General features: G+C 35.7%; 3 protein-coding genes across 4 annotated transcripts; 1 reads left to right on the top strand and 2 right to left on the bottom strand.

Annotated features, from left to right (window-relative positions):
• Positions 1-984: 984 nt before the first annotated feature.
• Positions 985-6,634, bottom strand: LOC140982868 (uncharacterized). The gene is made up of 8 exons (XM_073449642.1): positions 6,344-6,634; positions 5,344-5,455; positions 4,044-4,234; positions 3,858-3,952; positions 3,344-3,763; positions 2,637-2,745; positions 1,576-2,221; positions 985-1,338 (listed from the first exon to the last, which is right to left on the bottom strand). The coding sequence occupies exons 1-8, from the start codon at positions 6,476-6,478 to the stop codon at positions 1,217-1,219; spliced, it is 1,830 nt and encodes a 609-aa protein (XP_073305743.1). The 5' UTR covers positions 6,479-6,634; the 3' UTR covers positions 985-1,216.
• A 4,111-nt stretch (positions 6,635-10,745) lies between these two features.
• On the top strand, positions 10,746-13,091 carry LOC140983032 (mannan endo-1,4-beta-mannosidase 5-like). The gene is made up of 5 exons (XM_073449901.1): positions 10,746-11,145; positions 11,236-11,439; positions 11,550-11,672; positions 11,755-11,957; positions 12,036-13,091. Exons 1-5 carry the CDS (start codon positions 10,777-10,779, stop codon positions 12,487-12,489), a joined length of 1,353 nt encoding a protein of 450 aa, XP_073306002.1. The 5' UTR covers positions 10,746-10,776; the 3' UTR covers positions 12,490-13,091.
• LOC140983033 (uncharacterized) lies at positions 12,757-15,737 on the bottom strand. Of its 2 annotated transcripts, none has more exons than XM_073449903.1 (2): positions 14,821-15,737; positions 12,757-13,122 (listed from the first exon to the last, which is right to left on the bottom strand). In XM_073449903.1, the coding sequence occupies exons 1-2, from the start codon at positions 15,637-15,639 to the stop codon at positions 12,991-12,993; spliced, it is 951 nt and encodes a 316-aa protein (XP_073306004.1). In that variant the 5' UTR covers positions 15,640-15,737; the 3' UTR covers positions 12,757-12,990. The 2 variants fall into 2 exon arrangements, with proteins under 2 accessions (XP_073306004.1, XP_073306003.1); XM_073449902.1 differs by having other exon boundaries at positions 12,757-13,125; positions 14,821-15,736.
• Positions 15,738-16,136: the final 399 nt, after the last annotated feature.

Below are 16,136 nucleotides of genomic sequence, written 5' to 3' on the forward strand. Positions count from 1 at the left end.
GGAGCTTGGAAAAATATGGAGGACTTTTAGAGCTTCGTGCTGATAACGTGTTGTGAAAAAGTAAAAATTTACGGTAAAAAGTAAAAATCTCAAACTCTTAAAATTATCACACTACACACTTTATAATATTTTTCTCTCAACTCAATTGTGATTTTCTTCACAAATGAGAGATCTATTTATAGAAAATTTTTACAAATAATCCAAAAATAAAATACATCATTACCTACATCATCACACACTAATTTTCAATATTCAACACCTAATTTTACCTAATTTTCAACATTCAACATTCACATTTTCAACACAAATATTTAACACATTTTTAAATAATATTTCAACAATTCATACGGGTACATTTTCAGCATTTAATTAAGAATTTTAATTTCTGCTCACGAATATTTGAGTTTTAATTCATTCTCAGAGAGATATATATGAAATCTATTGATATGAAAATACTAAGATTGAAACTTGTACTTAACTCAACCCCAAAAACTAACTCATATATACAACTCTAAGTTATTTTATCCAACTGATGTGGGACAACTAACATACCTTCTCACGCCCAAGAATGAAAATCTGGAACGTCAAAATTTATAAATGAACCAACTATTGGCTGAACAAGTGGTCCAACACATAACAGTAGAACCTGAGCTCTGATATCATGTTAAGATTGTAACTTCGACCTAATTTAACCCCAAAAGCTAGCTCGAGAGGAGAAGATTGTTCAAGCCCATATATACAACTCCCAGGTATTTTATCGAACCGATATGAGACAACTAACAAAAAAATTACTCAAAAAAATTATATGGTTCCATGTTAAGATTTGATTTCTAATCCCTCGAAACAAATACATGAAGCGATTATATTTAAGCTGACACGAAAATTATTTAATGGCGTCATTGATAAAATTATGACACACATGAACTACCCAAATACTAATATACGAATGGTGATTTTGTCAAAAACTTGTGAAGCCAACAATAATGAATAAATACCAATATACGAATGGTGATTTTCTATTCGTTGAGTTAACTACATTTCCGAAGAGTAATGAAGTACATAACCAAACATTACATTATAAGAAAATCCACATGGAACAAGCTCATGATTTATTGTTTCGCCACATCTATGATAAAATCCACTCGATTGTGTGAAGCAAACTGGTACCAAAGCATTTTTCTATAAAGCATGGTGATAAAGGGGATGTAGTCTCGTTCTATTTTTTGGTCTTGTCAAGAATTTCGATGTATCTCTTCGGAATCCCGTAGTGGTCAACAAGATGCCGTGCAAGATCGTCGATGACGCCACCTTGGACCAAAACTTCTAGGCCCTTCTTACCTACAAGTATCCAAACATAAACAAATTCAACAAATATGAAGAATAGGGAAACTAGAAAAACGGTGTGATCCCAGTAAAAGAGAGTTCGTAAGGTCTAATATGGACGGTAGAGCATGAAATATTTGCCTACGCTTAAAACAAGTGTGAAATGATCTTAAACATCCATACCACAGACAAACTAATCGGGTCAAGTTTACCATAGGAAGCGAAGATGAGAGAGCTACTAATAAACCATACCAGGAAGTTCTGCTACAGTTGTACTACAAGCAAACTTCTTCTGCAGCTCTGAAGCCAATGCCTCAGCGTCTAATAAATACGATTCCAGACCCGAAAGTTTTGTAACTTTTTTGTTGCCTTGCCTTCGTTCTGTCATTATTTGAATTGGCTTTAAGGAACCTTTGCGAACAACCGAGTCGATTCCCCTCGTTACTCTGTAATGAGCTTGCATTCGATTGACAAAAGTTTGTCCTAAATCCTTTTTATGAATCTCAGTAGGGTACATCAAACCCTTTTTAATAGCACCCTTAAACAAAGCATCACACAAAGTTGCATCTAAAATCACCATGGACTTGTCTGCTTCTTTCACAAGCTTTTCATTTTCAACGTATGCAAAAACAATTTGTGAAGCTTCTGAAGCAGAATACAGTTTCCCCATGTCTGCTCCAACAGCCGAAAATATAGGGTTAACATGCACACTTGGCTTATAGAGCTCAGCAACTTCAAGCAATTTATGCAACTGTACTTCACTGGCAACACTTTTAGTGGATTGGTCATTCTTTTCCATTTTCTTCTTCTCTGGCTTAAAAGATGTGTAGTCAAGGTGATTGCGGTTAATGGAAACTAACATCACCTCTTTTTTATGTTTGTCTTCCTTCACTGAAATCTGGTACGCAGTAAAATATATAATAATTGCTAGAGCGCAAGAGACTGAATCGCAAAAGGATTGTTGTCAGAGTAACAAAAACACTTAAATAATCACGAAGGAAGGTTCAAAAGTAATGAATATGTAAGGACTCCATTCAAAGAAATGTAATGCTTCCCAAGCTTGGCGAACAAAGGTTTGCATTCACGAGCATTTCCTCTAGCATAAGATATAATAAATTTGACCAGAAAATAAAGCTCAAGCACAACTCTGCAAGTGTCGTGTAGCTCAAATTATAACGTTGCTTTACAAGAGAGGCTTAAAAGCTCAACTATTCCCTGAATAATATAAAATTTAGTTTATAAAACACTTGAGCATCGAACACAGGGTAATCTACAAAGATTCAGATTAAGTAATTTCAGATGTAAAATCTCACCAGTCCAGCAGCAGATTTAGACTGCAGCCACTTGGACAATTTCTTGTAAGAGGACTTTTTTATATCAAGTGTAACGCCCAAAGGTCTGCAAGGTAGCACATGACTAGACCTGTAGCAGTATGAACATACAATTGTTATAACTTGTCATACATGATACCTGAAATCAAGTAACATGTAACAAGTTAAAGAATGAAGGGAAAGAAATCAGGATGAAAGAAAAAAATTGCCTTTTAAAGCAAAAAGGGGTTCCATACATTTTGCTTTCAAATGGCCAAAGGGCTGTAGCATATGGAAAATAAATCTTTCTGGTTTTTGACACAATCAAAAGGAACAACTCCTCCCAACTGAACAAATACATGCTTATTGAATTTGATAAGAACAGATCAACGACGCCAACATCAAATACACCCCCAACCCCACAAAAAGAACAACAGTATTTTCATGTCTTCATGATAACAAACATCCCAGGTGCTCACTATATTGAGACTTTCATGAAATACAGAAGCTCACATCTTGATTAGAAAATTTGAGAAACAGTCACTAAGAACATGTAAACCCTAACAATTAGAAAATAGGAAAAATGACAATAATAACATTTTCACATTCTTAAACTGAAAATGAAGCTTTATCCACAACACTAACTGATAATAATTAACCAACACAATGAAATGTAAGCAAAATAAGCAAGTGTTTTGATGTCCACTTACCACAGTGTACTTCCTGGCATTGGAAGATCTTTATCTTTCACTGTCGCATGCAAAGATTGCAAAAGGCACTTATCCATTAATGAGTCTACGTCCTCCACAGACAGCAAAGGCTGGCTATCCACATTAGATTCTAATCCTGAATCATTTTCAATCTGCAAATCAGTCATGGCTGTTGTTATTTGTTCACTGGCTTCAGTAGCCACAACAGAATCTTTAGTCAAATCAGATTCAAGAACAGGGGGAATTTCATCAAAATCATTAGCATCAGTCATATTTCCATTGTCGACATTCCCCTGACCAACTGAGGAATCATCTTCACGTGAATCAGAAGCCTGTAGTGAAGATAATAAAGAAGGGTCAGCAACTACAACGTCTTCAAAAAATCCAGCATTTGGAACATAACAATTTTCAGATGATTCCCTGTAAAACCATGAAACAAAAAGGAAGCAGGCATCAGATTTATAGTTCAATATGCTATTAGGTCAAATAAATGAAGCCTCCTCGGTGCTTTTACCAAAGTGTATCACGGTAGTAATGACTAATTCTTAATGCCTTTCCACGCAAACCAGCCTTTAGTGCTTCAGTGCTACTCAACATGGTTGTTCCTACCTGAGCAAACAAATTTTCCACAACAAGCTTCTTAGAACAGTTCCGACTGACAATCTCAAAAAAAAAAAAAAAACCAATTTATACAGCTTACAGCTATTGGAGCTGGATTTCCAGGAACAACCACAGCCCATGGCTCGCCGTCAGAAAATGGTGCAAGACCTTCTTCAGGAATACGGATGCCAGGAAACATCAAATCAGCTCCTCCAAGTATAAAACGAGAAACTTCACCACCTTTCAGAGCAAAAGCAGGCAATAGATTTGGAACCTTCCACAAAGCATATACTGCCGTCAAGTGGGAAAAAATATGTCAGTGAAAGAGCTTCATTAAATGATGAAAGAATGGAGATTGACATGCTGAAACAGATATAATTGCAACAAAATAAAATCACAATGAAACTTAAGCACAGCTGTTAAAGTTTCCGAAATACAGTCAATTCGAGCATCATAAGAGAGATTAATCAGAAAAACACAACAAACTTTAACTGGCAGTATGTTAATTTGTTATTTCTCGGAAGGAAATCAAAATTTGGTAAGCTACAGAAAAGTGATCTGCCAAAAGCTCTTCATATTACACCCTCTCAAACTGTTAACACTTCGAAAAATACCTAGAGCTAACCTTAAAAATAGAGAAACTGTTCTTCGATAATTGAGTGTAATATACTAAATCTTATGGTAGTTTGAATAAAGAAACTGCTCTTCAGTATTAACTGACTGTAATATCTTAAGGTAATTTGACTATCATGACCACATTTATCAATCAATGTTAGGGCAAGTTGATAATATCTATGATTTTCCATCCTATGATGTCTGTGTTCATTCCACGATATTCATCTTCTCTTCAGAGTAAAAAAAGTACGTCCAGACACTTTAGATGGATCAAAACAAGAATCCATTGTTCACTATCAGGTAATATCTAAGACGGGCTTCATTTGATCGATGAAATACAATTGATGACAAACAACACCGGTTTTATATTAAAACAATCACTTATGATTGAATCCTCCAGTAAATGTCACAGATTTCCAATCATCGGTTTAGCATATGAAGTTAGGATCTGGATGAGGATTGTGAAGATCAGAGACAACTGACTTGATACAGCATCTCCATGATGTCTATAACGCGAGTTACCAAATCAGTTTTTCTGAAATAGAATTTTCATGCCAGCTGAAGTTTTAATCCTTCGAACTAAATGTAGTCAGTCAGGTGACTTCTGGTGCAGCATCAACATTACCTTATACTGCATTCTGTCAGAATTCTCACAACTCTACGTATTGAACGAAGTAGCAAAATGAAAATGATAGCGACTCAGATGCAGTCATCCTTTGGAGTATGCAGCAGATATATTTTAACAAGAGTACAAGATGATATAACACATGCTAATTTATGAATACCTGTAGGGAATATTTCTGAGCCCCGTCCATCGCTATCATAAAACATGGGACAGTCACCCTCCAGACTGTAAACAAGAACTCGATTTGGGTACTTTGACAGAGTTATTTCTACCTATAAGATCGATGATCGAGTCAGTGACATACACAGACCCAGTTTCTAACAAGGGCATCGAGAATGACAATTTGTATTAATTGAATGACACAGGACTTCAGTTTGCCATCAAAACTTTTGAACTTATGGTCCTCGTTGTAGTAACATGTTCATTAACCTACATTCAATGTGCAGACTGATTATAAGGGTTGATGTTCAATAGAAACCACCACTATATGAACATACAAAATCACAGTTATCAAGCTCGTGGGCACATCAATCGCACTTATAATGGCCTGAATACAGCTGAGGACAAAAATTTTTGAGCCGTGTTGAAGATTTAAAGCCTGGAACAACATGTTTTACAACTACATTACCAAAAACATAATCATTTGAAATAGACTTGTTCAAGGGAGGTAAACATTTCTCAAGTAGTCAGAAATCCACAGGGAATTGCTAGATTATTCACTTTACTCTGTAACCGTAAAACCCTTGGACTATCAGAAGCCATATCTTATGATATTAGAATCATAACATCAAAGCTGTCCAAACAATCCTGATGCAGCTTAGTAAAAAAGGAGGATTTCATATATCCAATACTTATATGGTCTTGTAGATAAGAAAAAAAAGGTCAAAACTTTCAAAATCAATTTCCAATTGAACGATTAAAGCCTTATGGGATAACATAATATGAAAAAAAAATTCAAAGAAAATGAGCCAGCTTCGTGCCAAAGTTGATTTAAAAATTGACAAACCCTGAACTCGAATCATTAAGGACTCAGCATTCCAATGAATTTTACCCCAACACGTTCTACACATTAGATAAAGAATACACTCTTCATGACAGAAATGATCATAAAGTGAAAAAAAAAAAATCAAATGGCAATCATACATTAAGCAATTAAATACCTTTGGGGGAAGTAAGATATCGATATCAGCATCTGAGGCGTTAGGGAATCGGTCTCTAATTGCACGTTTGAGTTTCTTGCGGTCTGCCCCTGAGAGTCGCTGCTGCGATTTGGCCTCCAATACCTTCTTGAACATGTTTCGACCCTAATATCTAGCTCTTGCTGTAAGTATCTGCTATATCTTCTATGTAAGAAGAGAGATGTATCTATGGCGGAAACCGAATTGCAGAATTCTGGCTTCAGTGTGTTTCAGCGGGCAATCAAGCATAAGGCGGCGGATGCTTCACCGGTCACGTGACACTCCATTTACCAATAAGATTCTTTATTAGCAATTCAAGCCCTGTAATTATAGCCTTTATCAATTTGATGTCAATATTTTAATTATCTTACATTTTCCGTGCCTCTAATGTCTTGAATGGTTGGGAATCCAAAGGGCGAAACCCTCCCCAACTAAAAAATTTACTCTCAGTTAATTTACAATTTATTTCATAAAAATTTATTTTACGAAAAATTTGTGAGGCCCAATAAGTATATAGGTCCAACTCATTTCACTTTATTATTTAACCCAATCTATTTGATATAAAAGATAGCAGATCGCTCAATCCAGAAAAGTTCATCCCCTGCCTTATACCCCGTCGCCCCTTTTCTTCATGTTTCTCCATAATTGCGCAGCGCCACCGGTGGTCGGAGAATAGTGCATCAACTAGCAAACTTCTTCATCCATTATATTAGCTTCTTTCCTGCCATGAATCGGAAATTATCGAGCTCGATCGGCTTGTTTTCTAGCATCTGTGCTTGTAAGCTTTGATCCGATTTTAGGTAAGGTTTTGACTTCGATTATTGGTTGTTTTTTGTGGATTAGTTTATATAAGTGAAGTATTAAGCTTTGTCTCTCACTCTCTTTAATCCAACTTGTTTTCTGACCGTGAACAGTATTTTTCACGAGCCACCTTCGCGAGATCGCCGTTGTGCATTTTAGCCTCAATTCTTGAGGTATTAAGATTGAAATTTCAGATTCCAAACGGGTTTTATAGGCTGCCCGGAATTTGAATTTTAACCAAGCCGATTTAATTTGTTTTAGTCGGTTAGAATACATTATATTGAAGTATATAGCGAATTTATATTGTAGGTAATATCGTTGGACGATTTTCATCAGGAAGTCCTTAAGAAATTACTGTGGTATTGTAAGTTGTAGTTGATGTACGCTCAAATCTATATCATTATGACGCTTATATTGGCGTGTAAGAATATTCAGTAGATGTTGTTTGCTATTATGCATCTTGAATGTTTATTCTGTTGCATTAATGCATAAATTATATTGGTATGACATATTGAGCCTTGACTCCTTTGAAGTCGGTTTATGTTGATTCTGTTGAGATATATTGAGTCATCAAAGGGACGAGTGGGTTAGGATTAGCCACATTCCCAGATGACAGCTAGGGATGAGCGACTTAGCTACTCGCATTCCCGATGCTACGTGCATGGACGAGCGGCGATTTGATGATGTGTTCCTAGCACGGGTGACCACTGTTACTATTGATGATGCTATTCGTTGGGACTCCATTTGGTATTCGTTATTCCATTGTTACCATTCATGCATCGCATATAATTGCATTTACTTGGTATTATTACATGTCTTTTATATACGTCGTAATTTTACTGGTTTGTTGTATTGGGGCCCGACCCCTGTTTTCTTTTTATGTTATGGTTGTTTTTGATGTCATAGCAGGTCTCCAAGGGATTTGACACATCTAGTGAAGCGTCAACGAGTGGTAACCAGTAATCAGTTGGTTTGCGTCAGAGTTCCCAGATATCTATATATTATACTGGTTCAATATATTTGCCAGGGAGATGCCATGTGTAGTTGTATGGTGATGTTTTGTTGATTATGAACTTGATGTTATTTTCGAGTGTATATTGATGATGTTGTGTTTTGAAATTTTTGGGATGTCCTACTTATGGGGAGGTCATGCCAAAATTTCTGTAGACCCAAATGGATGTTTTAAACTCGTTTTCACTGTTTACATCAATTAATCCTTGTTGTTTGATAATCAAATAGAGAGCACGGGCCCTCACAAAAATATTTCTAAATTATATAATTAATTTGTCAAAATATATGTATTTATATTTTATAATTAAATAATTATCTAATGTATATAATACAAAATATTCATATATTTATCATGAGTTTTTTTGGGCCGAAGTTCACCCAGGAGCTTTACATGAATAATATATGTATTCAATAATAACTAGCGATCATATGCATGTGTTACATGCTTATATAATCGTTCTTTTCCTTTTGTATTTTTTTTTTTGGTGGCACTCAACTGCTTTTATTTTTTCCTCATTTTTTTTCAAGTGAGTTAGTATAATGATCCGAAAATATTTATTTAATTAATTAGAAAAATATATTGTTTTATTTTTGCTGGATAAGTTATCAAATAATAATTATAAATTAATTAAAAATAAGGTGATAATTGCAATTCTGAGTTGTCAAAGAAAGATTTATAGTTCCTCTATTCCATTTTTTTGATTGATATAAGCTTCAGAATGAAAACACTAGCTCATTTCAATGGGAATGTCTATCCATATGTTCACGGGAATAGAGACATTCTCATCATGTTGGTTGGGTTTACACACTCTTAGTCTCCCAACTTATATATATATTTTATCAAAATCTAAGATCGAATAAATTATTGTACGAAAAAAACTAGTTTCCACTTATATATATATATATATATATATATGAATTGTGCTTGTTTCTTGGGCAGGCTTCGTAAGGTCCGATGCGTGAGTTGGTGGAAGTGGCAATGTATATTTGGAGTATGTGGCGAGCAAAAGCTAATGGAGGTGAAATATTGGAGATTACTTTGGACTCAGTTTCCACATCAATCCTCCTGCTGTGAACTGTGTCGTGCATGGATGAAGGCGAGTTTGGTAGCATTCTGCACATGAACTCTTCGGCCGGCCGCAGCCTGAAATCTTCAAATGCCGTGTTCTTATCCACCAAACTTCTCTGCATGTTCATCAATCATCGACGTTTTCATTGAAAATTTTTATGAACATTTGCAATCATATTATACTGCATGCATTAATATTTTGCTTTACAATTGTTCTTACTATAAATTATGTCCTTGCAAAGAGAACGCGAGCACCTGCATATTTGTACGTTAAAGATGTCGATCGGTTCCATCGTTGGCCCCCAATGATCTTATCACCTTCACCTAATTAACATCATTTGTAGCTCTAAACAGCTATGCAGCTCCCCATAACAACTCATCGGCCTGCACGTACGTATTTGCTCTTTTTTTCGTCGGAGTGCTGACGTAATACCGAAAAAACGTGGCGGCAGACATTATTAACGTGTCTGATGTTATGTCATCATTCCAGTTAAAAAAAACTAAAATTGAAAACAAAAAATACAACTCAGTATACTATGAATTGACTGATAGCATCACCAAAAATTTAAAAAAAAATTGCAAATTACGTGATCATTATTATTTATTTAAAATTTGGTTGTCCTGATTTTCATATAATAGTCATTAATTAATTAATTATATGTATAACAGTTACATAGAATACCTGAATATGATGTAAAACAACCCACATGGATAAGCACGTGACTTGAAAGTTCTTCTGTTTCTAAATTTAGCAAATTTTCCATGATTTCTTAAACTCAACTTTGATTTCAAACTAACTCCATATCCTTGAATTCCTTTTTCCTCTATCATATTATATTTATTCATCTATATATTTATATGATGACGTTTTATGTGTATGTGTGTAAGTATATGTTGCGTTTGTGTGTATGTATATACATCTATACACGTCGGCATTTGATTTATGTCAAAATTTACATGAGATTAAAAACTAATAACGTATGATTGAATTCCAACAAAACAAATTAAAATTATAATTTTGATCATTAATATTTACTCATTGCAATTATGATGTTTAATTTGTGTTGTCAGATTTCAGTTTTAATCCGTCATTTTTGTTATTTTTTTTTTGCAATTTCGGTCTTTTTTTTTTCCAATGTGACATCGACGTGAAGCTGATGACACCAACATGTGTGTAGTGTCACATCAATACTTCAGATTAAAATTTACTAAAATTATCAAAAAATAAAAGATACACGACTAAAATATAATATTGACAACATAAAAGACTAACATCATAAAAGACGGATATAAAAATTTAGTTGTATACTTTTTTATCTTGTTGATTAAAGGGGGAAAAAGGAGTACGTTAAATTATTTTTATACTCCACCGAAAATTTCATCTTTTCCCGCAACAATCAACATTTTCCAAGTTCATATTTCTATTTTTGGTGTCATCCATGTCAGTATAAATACTCATGCATGCAACCACTCACAACTACTCGAATCAACTAATCTCGTCTCATCAAATAATTAAGGCGTGCGTGCTATCAAAATGGCTGCTTCTTGTTTTAGTGCAAGAAGGGCCTTCATTAATTTTTACGATCATTATTTGCTTCTCCTGGTCATTATTATTGGTAGCAGCAACATGATCCTATGTGACAACATTAAAAAAAATTTAGGGTTTGTTAGAACAAGAGGCCCTCATTTTATCCTGAATGGCTCGCCCTTTCTGTTCAACGGGTTCAACTCGTATTGGCTGATGCACGTCGCGTCGGATCCGAGCGAGAGATACAAAGTTTCTGAGGTATTCAGAGAAGCCTCAGCCGTCGGCCTCACTGTTTGCAGGACTTGGGCTTTCAGCGACGGCGGTGATCGTCCTTTGCAGATATCCCCTGGAATCTATGACGAACGTGTTTTTCAGGTAATATGAGTATACATTCCAACAAGATATTGATTTGTTGTAGATTTATCACAAGTTAATACATTTTTGCATCTGTATATATATATGCAGGGGCTTGATTTTGTGATCTCCGAGGCAAGAAAGTATGGGATTCGTTTAATATTGAGCTTCGTGAATAATTCCGACGATTTCGGGGGGAAGAAGCAGTATGCTGCATGGGGCCGAAATGCGGGTGGTTCGGGCCAACAGATTAACAATGACGATGATTTTTACACGCATCCACTTCTCAAAGATTACTACAAGAACCATATCAGGGTGTGTCGGGATTAATATATATATATACGTACACGTAATTAATTTATGATCAGTTAAGTTGAAAAACATATATTATCAACTAATTGATTACTATCTATATTTGGGTGCAGAGAGTTGTGACAAGACTGAACACAATAACCAAAATTGCTTACAGAGATGATCCCATAATCATGGCTTGGGAACTCATGAATGAACCTCGTTGCCAAGCTGACTACTCTGGAAAGACCGTTAATGTGAGTGTATTTAATTAATAAATTAATTGATTATAGTATAATATGGGCTTGCATTACTTTTTTTTTATTTAACTCAATGCAGTTTTGGGTTCAAGAAATGGCTAGTTTTGTGAAATCGTTAGACAGAAAGCACTTGGTTGAGATAGGCATGGAAGGGTTCTATGGAGACACGAAGCCGGAGAGGAAGCAAACTAACCCTGGTTACCAAGTGGGGACAGATTTTATTAGCAACAATCTTGTTCCGCAGGTCGATTTCGCTACAATACATGCATACCCCGACATTTGGTCAGTTTGGTTACCGATTTGAAGTAATTTTGGAATTTGACAAGTACTTAATTTTTAAAGAATTACTACTGCATACAGGTTATCTGGTAAAAGTGAGAACGAACAAATGAGATTCATGGAGAAATGGATGTGGACTCATTTTGATGATTCAAGGAGAATCTTGAAGAAGCCACTAATAATGGCTGAATTTGGAAAGTCCAGCAAAGATCCAGGATTCAGTTTGAATGAAAGAGACTCGTACATGGGCAATGTATACAGAGATACATACAGATTTGCAAGGTTAACTGGGGGTACAATGAGCGGAAGCTTGGTGTGGCAGATAATGGCACGAGGCATGGATTCATACGATGATGGGTACCAAATTGTTTTATCGCAGAGCCCTTCAACGGCTGGGATCATTTCAAGGCAATCCCATGCCATGACTGCCTTGAGTCATTTGTTCAATGGGCCTCATTCTGTTGATCGTGTGGATGGAGCTTATAAGATCGCTCCTGGGCATCACCTTCATAGTCGCCATGCCAAAAAAACATAATGCAACACACACTCATCCATCAAGACGCATGAAACATTAATCAGCTTCATTCATGATAATTTCAAGAAATTATCTTCTGTTGTTACAATAAAATAGATCCAGAGACGATCGAGGTCTTAATTAGCAAGTTTTATGATATCTTTATTTAATGTATGTATCGTTCATGCACGCGAAAACTCATTTACCGGTGATGAAACTAACTTGGTTTCCCCAATGGATGTAATATTGTCATCCTGTAATAGCTAGCACAATAGCTAGCTATATATAGAAATGAGAGTTTTCCAATAAATTAGTACAAGTAATCTTGACATTAAACATACTCCACATTGGTCACGAGTTCGGTATAGATACATATACTCGCCTTCCGATGTTCATTTAATAAAGCAAACCCCTAATCTAACAGATTGATACACCCACAGATTATACACAAGAACTACATGTTTCCTTCTCTTTTTATGGTAGTAATGTAACCAATAACATAGAACCAGTTAAAATGCTGGCTTATCTGATATTAGCCATTACAGGCCAGGTTGTCACCCCATAGGCATGCAAAGAAGGCCGAATCACTGGGACACGCTTCACTACCCAGAATGCTTCGTTCAAACGGGTAGCACGGCTCATCACCTGAGACGCCTTCTGCAAAAATTGAAAAAATAAAAATTCTATATAAAAAAAAGGCAACGTTCTTCATACTCAGCGACGTACCTAAGCATTCGTCATATAGATGGATTTCGTTTTCTTTGTATTCATACACATGGCATGCATTATTTAAATGTCATTAATGTAGCAACAACCTGATCTATATGGAATAATACATCGTGAGCAACTCTCCAGTGATTCCAGACAAGAAAGTGATATCAACCAAGCACAAAACATGATAAATGTCATTTTTGGGTGATAGAAAAGTTTTGCCACTTCACCATCCTATGGCATCAGGCGTCGGAAACAAACACCAATTTTGTGACAAGCCACGACCTAATTGCTTGTCCTTCATTTAGGTTAATCCACCTGACATTCAAGCACAAGAGAGTTTTTCCATGACAACTTGCTTGTATAACACCAAATCCGTACCAACCCTTGCCTTACACCAACCTCTTGGCCAAAACGTCAAAGATTTTGTTTATGCAATCTTTGCATGAAATATCGAACAGCGGCTGAGCAATGAGTAGTATGCATAGTTGAAAATGACAGAAAAGGTGAGTGTGATTGTGTGAATATGCATAGTGAGTAACATGCAGTGAGTCTACACTATGCCGAGAAGGAAAAAGCAATGATGCAAAGACATCAAATATCAACATCAGAAGAAGGTAGCATCCAAATTTTTAGATGAGAATAATTGAAATGGTGAGGAGCAGTAAATTATCTTCCCTATTATAAGCCCTAGTTACCCCTGTACCTCTTTAAGCTTGTGGAGAGTGGTCAAAGGCATATGGCATCTCCATAAGGTCAAATTTAGAATGATTGATTTGCTATTAACATGCAGTATGCTCATGTGTATCTTTTCTCAAGTTGCAGGGCAAAAGAGATTCGCAGCCTAACAAAGTCTCGAAATAAAAAGGCTCGACCTTGGTTTCAGTGACTCAGAAAACCTCTACATCATAGGAACCAATCTCAGTATGATCCAACACAAATTTATCTAATTTACTGATAACTTTTGAAGGCTCCTGAATCATCAATACATTCGCAATAACCTGTCTTCAAGAATAAATCTCATTTAACTGGATTCAATTTCAAGACTGGTCAGAATTTCATCAAACCAGTAATTGAAGCGCATGTGTCAACAAAGAACAGTCTAAACTCTAATGCAAGTGGTCCATTCTATCATGATAACAGGAATCCCAAAGTCCCCTGTACCCTAAAATAAACAAGGGATAAATTATTTAATCACTTACTAGTCTTTTGTAGCACAAGAACAATATTTCAAGCTCTACGTATAGACAAAATCACAAGATAAATGAAATTATATCCGTGGATAAGAGTGAGAGGCAGACATGAAAACCATCTCTGATCAACCAATCAGACCAGAATCGCAAGGTCATTTGCCGCAGAAACAGAAATACAGGGATAGAAATTAAAATAATAAACACATAGGGTAATTAAGGACAGTACCACAGAAACTCAAGAATAGGATGAAATGCTACTTTATAAGCGTTTCTCTTCTAAGGTTCCCACAAAAGATGCAATTTTTAAATGAATTCATATAGCATAAACTACATATCAAAACATAAACGCACGTCTAGCGCGAAATTAGGCGATGTTCCATTCCCAACTCCAACAAAAATAAACATAAATATATCAAGATAAATCAGAAATCCACAAAAGATCACTGACCTTAGAGTCAACAGCAACCTTAATCTCCATTCCCCTCTTCTTCTTCTGCATTTGATACAACCTGCGACGCAGAATCAGAAAACCCAACACAGCAGCCGCCGCGGAGATGGTCCACACAGGACTCATCTTGAACACACAGTATTTTAGAAGCTCCATGGGCATCTTCCACCAAATAACACAACTCTTTTCAACCTCACCACTACTCTTGATTTTGTTACCATCTGCAAATTCACGCCTTTTTCCAATCACCTCATTCTCATGTTTTTCTTCCTCAGTGTCATCATGCAAAATCACATTAGCTTTCAGACCCAAATCAGAATTCTCAACAAAATCATTAACTTTCTCAGAAGCGGCTTCGACTCCACTAGAATCTGAACTGAAGTTCCCCAAATTCTCCACCTTTTCCACTTTTTGCTCGACCATTTCCTCAACCCTATCAAAACCCACATGTTTATCCTCGTCTTCGGGAAAACCCATCACATTTCTACCATACGAATCCTTAATCTTGCGTTCTTCAGACCGTTCGCTGCCGGAATCGGACCAAAACTCAGCCGTTCCCCTGTCGAAGTACCTAGTGTGATTCTCATCCAACCCGGGATCAATCCAACTCGGATTATCCGACTCAGCTGACTTGTTATCGTCCAAGTCCTCACCATATCGATCCAAAGAATCTAACGAGAAATAGTTCGCCCGAATCAACCTTCCAGAATCTATTTCATCGAACGAGTTAACGGAATCAGTCGGAATAATCAAAATCGCCTCGGAATCCAAGCTGGGTTGAAGCACCTCCCAATCGTTAAACTCATTCGAAGCCTCCATAACATCCACAGTGGCTGATTACTCGAGTAGATGGAAAATGGATTACGAGAGTGGAAAGTGGAAACAGAGACCACTAAGGTTAGGGAGGTGACCATTTAATGCTAACTTATATAAATATTCTTTACGTGTTAAGTTTTATGATATGTACGCTTAATAAATTAATTAATTTTTGTAAGGAAAAATTTTAATTGAGAAATTTTTCATGTATATAATATATAAATATTATTATTGTTATATATATATATTTGTAAATGCAATATTTTATAATATAAATTAGCAAATATTATTTCTATTATACATAATTAAATACTAGAACATCACAATTACGTGTATAATATAATAAACGAATATCAATAATGGTTTAATTATATTGTGGCGGCATTTCGAATGTAACATTATAATTTAATTTTATTATACATTATAATTAAGAAACAATCTTGAATATAATAATATTGTCACAAAAATGATATAAATACCAAATACTAAAACTTTTCAGA

Source organism: Primulina huaijiensis, chromosome 8, assembly GCF_012295235.1.
Source record: "Primulina huaijiensis isolate GDHJ02 chromosome 8, ASM1229523v2, whole genome shotgun sequence".
NCBI classification, from domain to species: domain Eukaryota; kingdom Viridiplantae; phylum Streptophyta; class Magnoliopsida; order Lamiales; family Gesneriaceae; genus Primulina; species Primulina huaijiensis.

What these genes read in the sequence shown, in the direction of transcription:
- LOC140982868 (XM_073449642.1), bottom strand. Translation starts at nt 6,478, where the DNA reads ATGTTCAAGAAGGTATTGGAGGCCAAATCGCAGCAGCGACTCTCAGGG. An exon ending in ATATCTTACTTCCCCCAAAG is followed by an intron (nt 5,456 to 6,343) that starts GTATTTAATTGC and finishes TCGATCTTATAG; the next exon opens with GTAGAAATAACTCTGTCAAA. An exon ending in CTCAGAAATATTCCCTACAG is followed by an intron (nt 4,235 to 5,343) that starts GTATTCATAAAT and finishes ACTTGACGGCAG; the next exon opens with TATATGCTTTGTGGAAGGTT.
- LOC140983032 (XM_073449901.1), top strand. Translation starts at nt 10,777, where the DNA reads ATGGCTGCTTCTTGTTTTAGTGCAAGAAGGGCCTTCATTAATTTTTAC. An exon ending in ACTACAAGAACCATATCAGG is followed by an intron (nt 11,440 to 11,549) that starts GTGTGTCGGGAT and finishes ATTTGGGTGCAG; the next exon opens with AGAGTTGTGACAAGACTGAA. An exon ending in CATGCATACCCCGACATTTG is followed by an intron (nt 11,958 to 12,035) that starts GTCAGTTTGGTT and finishes TACTGCATACAG; the next exon opens with GTTATCTGGTAAAAGTGAGA.
- LOC140983033 (XM_073449902.1), bottom strand. Translation starts at nt 15,639, where the DNA reads ATGGAGGCTTCGAATGAGTTTAACGATTGGGAGGTGCTTCAACCCAGC. An exon ending in AGGTTGCTGTTGACTCTAAG is followed by an intron (nt 13,126 to 14,820) that starts GTCAGTGATCTT and finishes CAATTTTTGCAG; the next exon opens with AAGGCGTCTCAGGTGATGAG.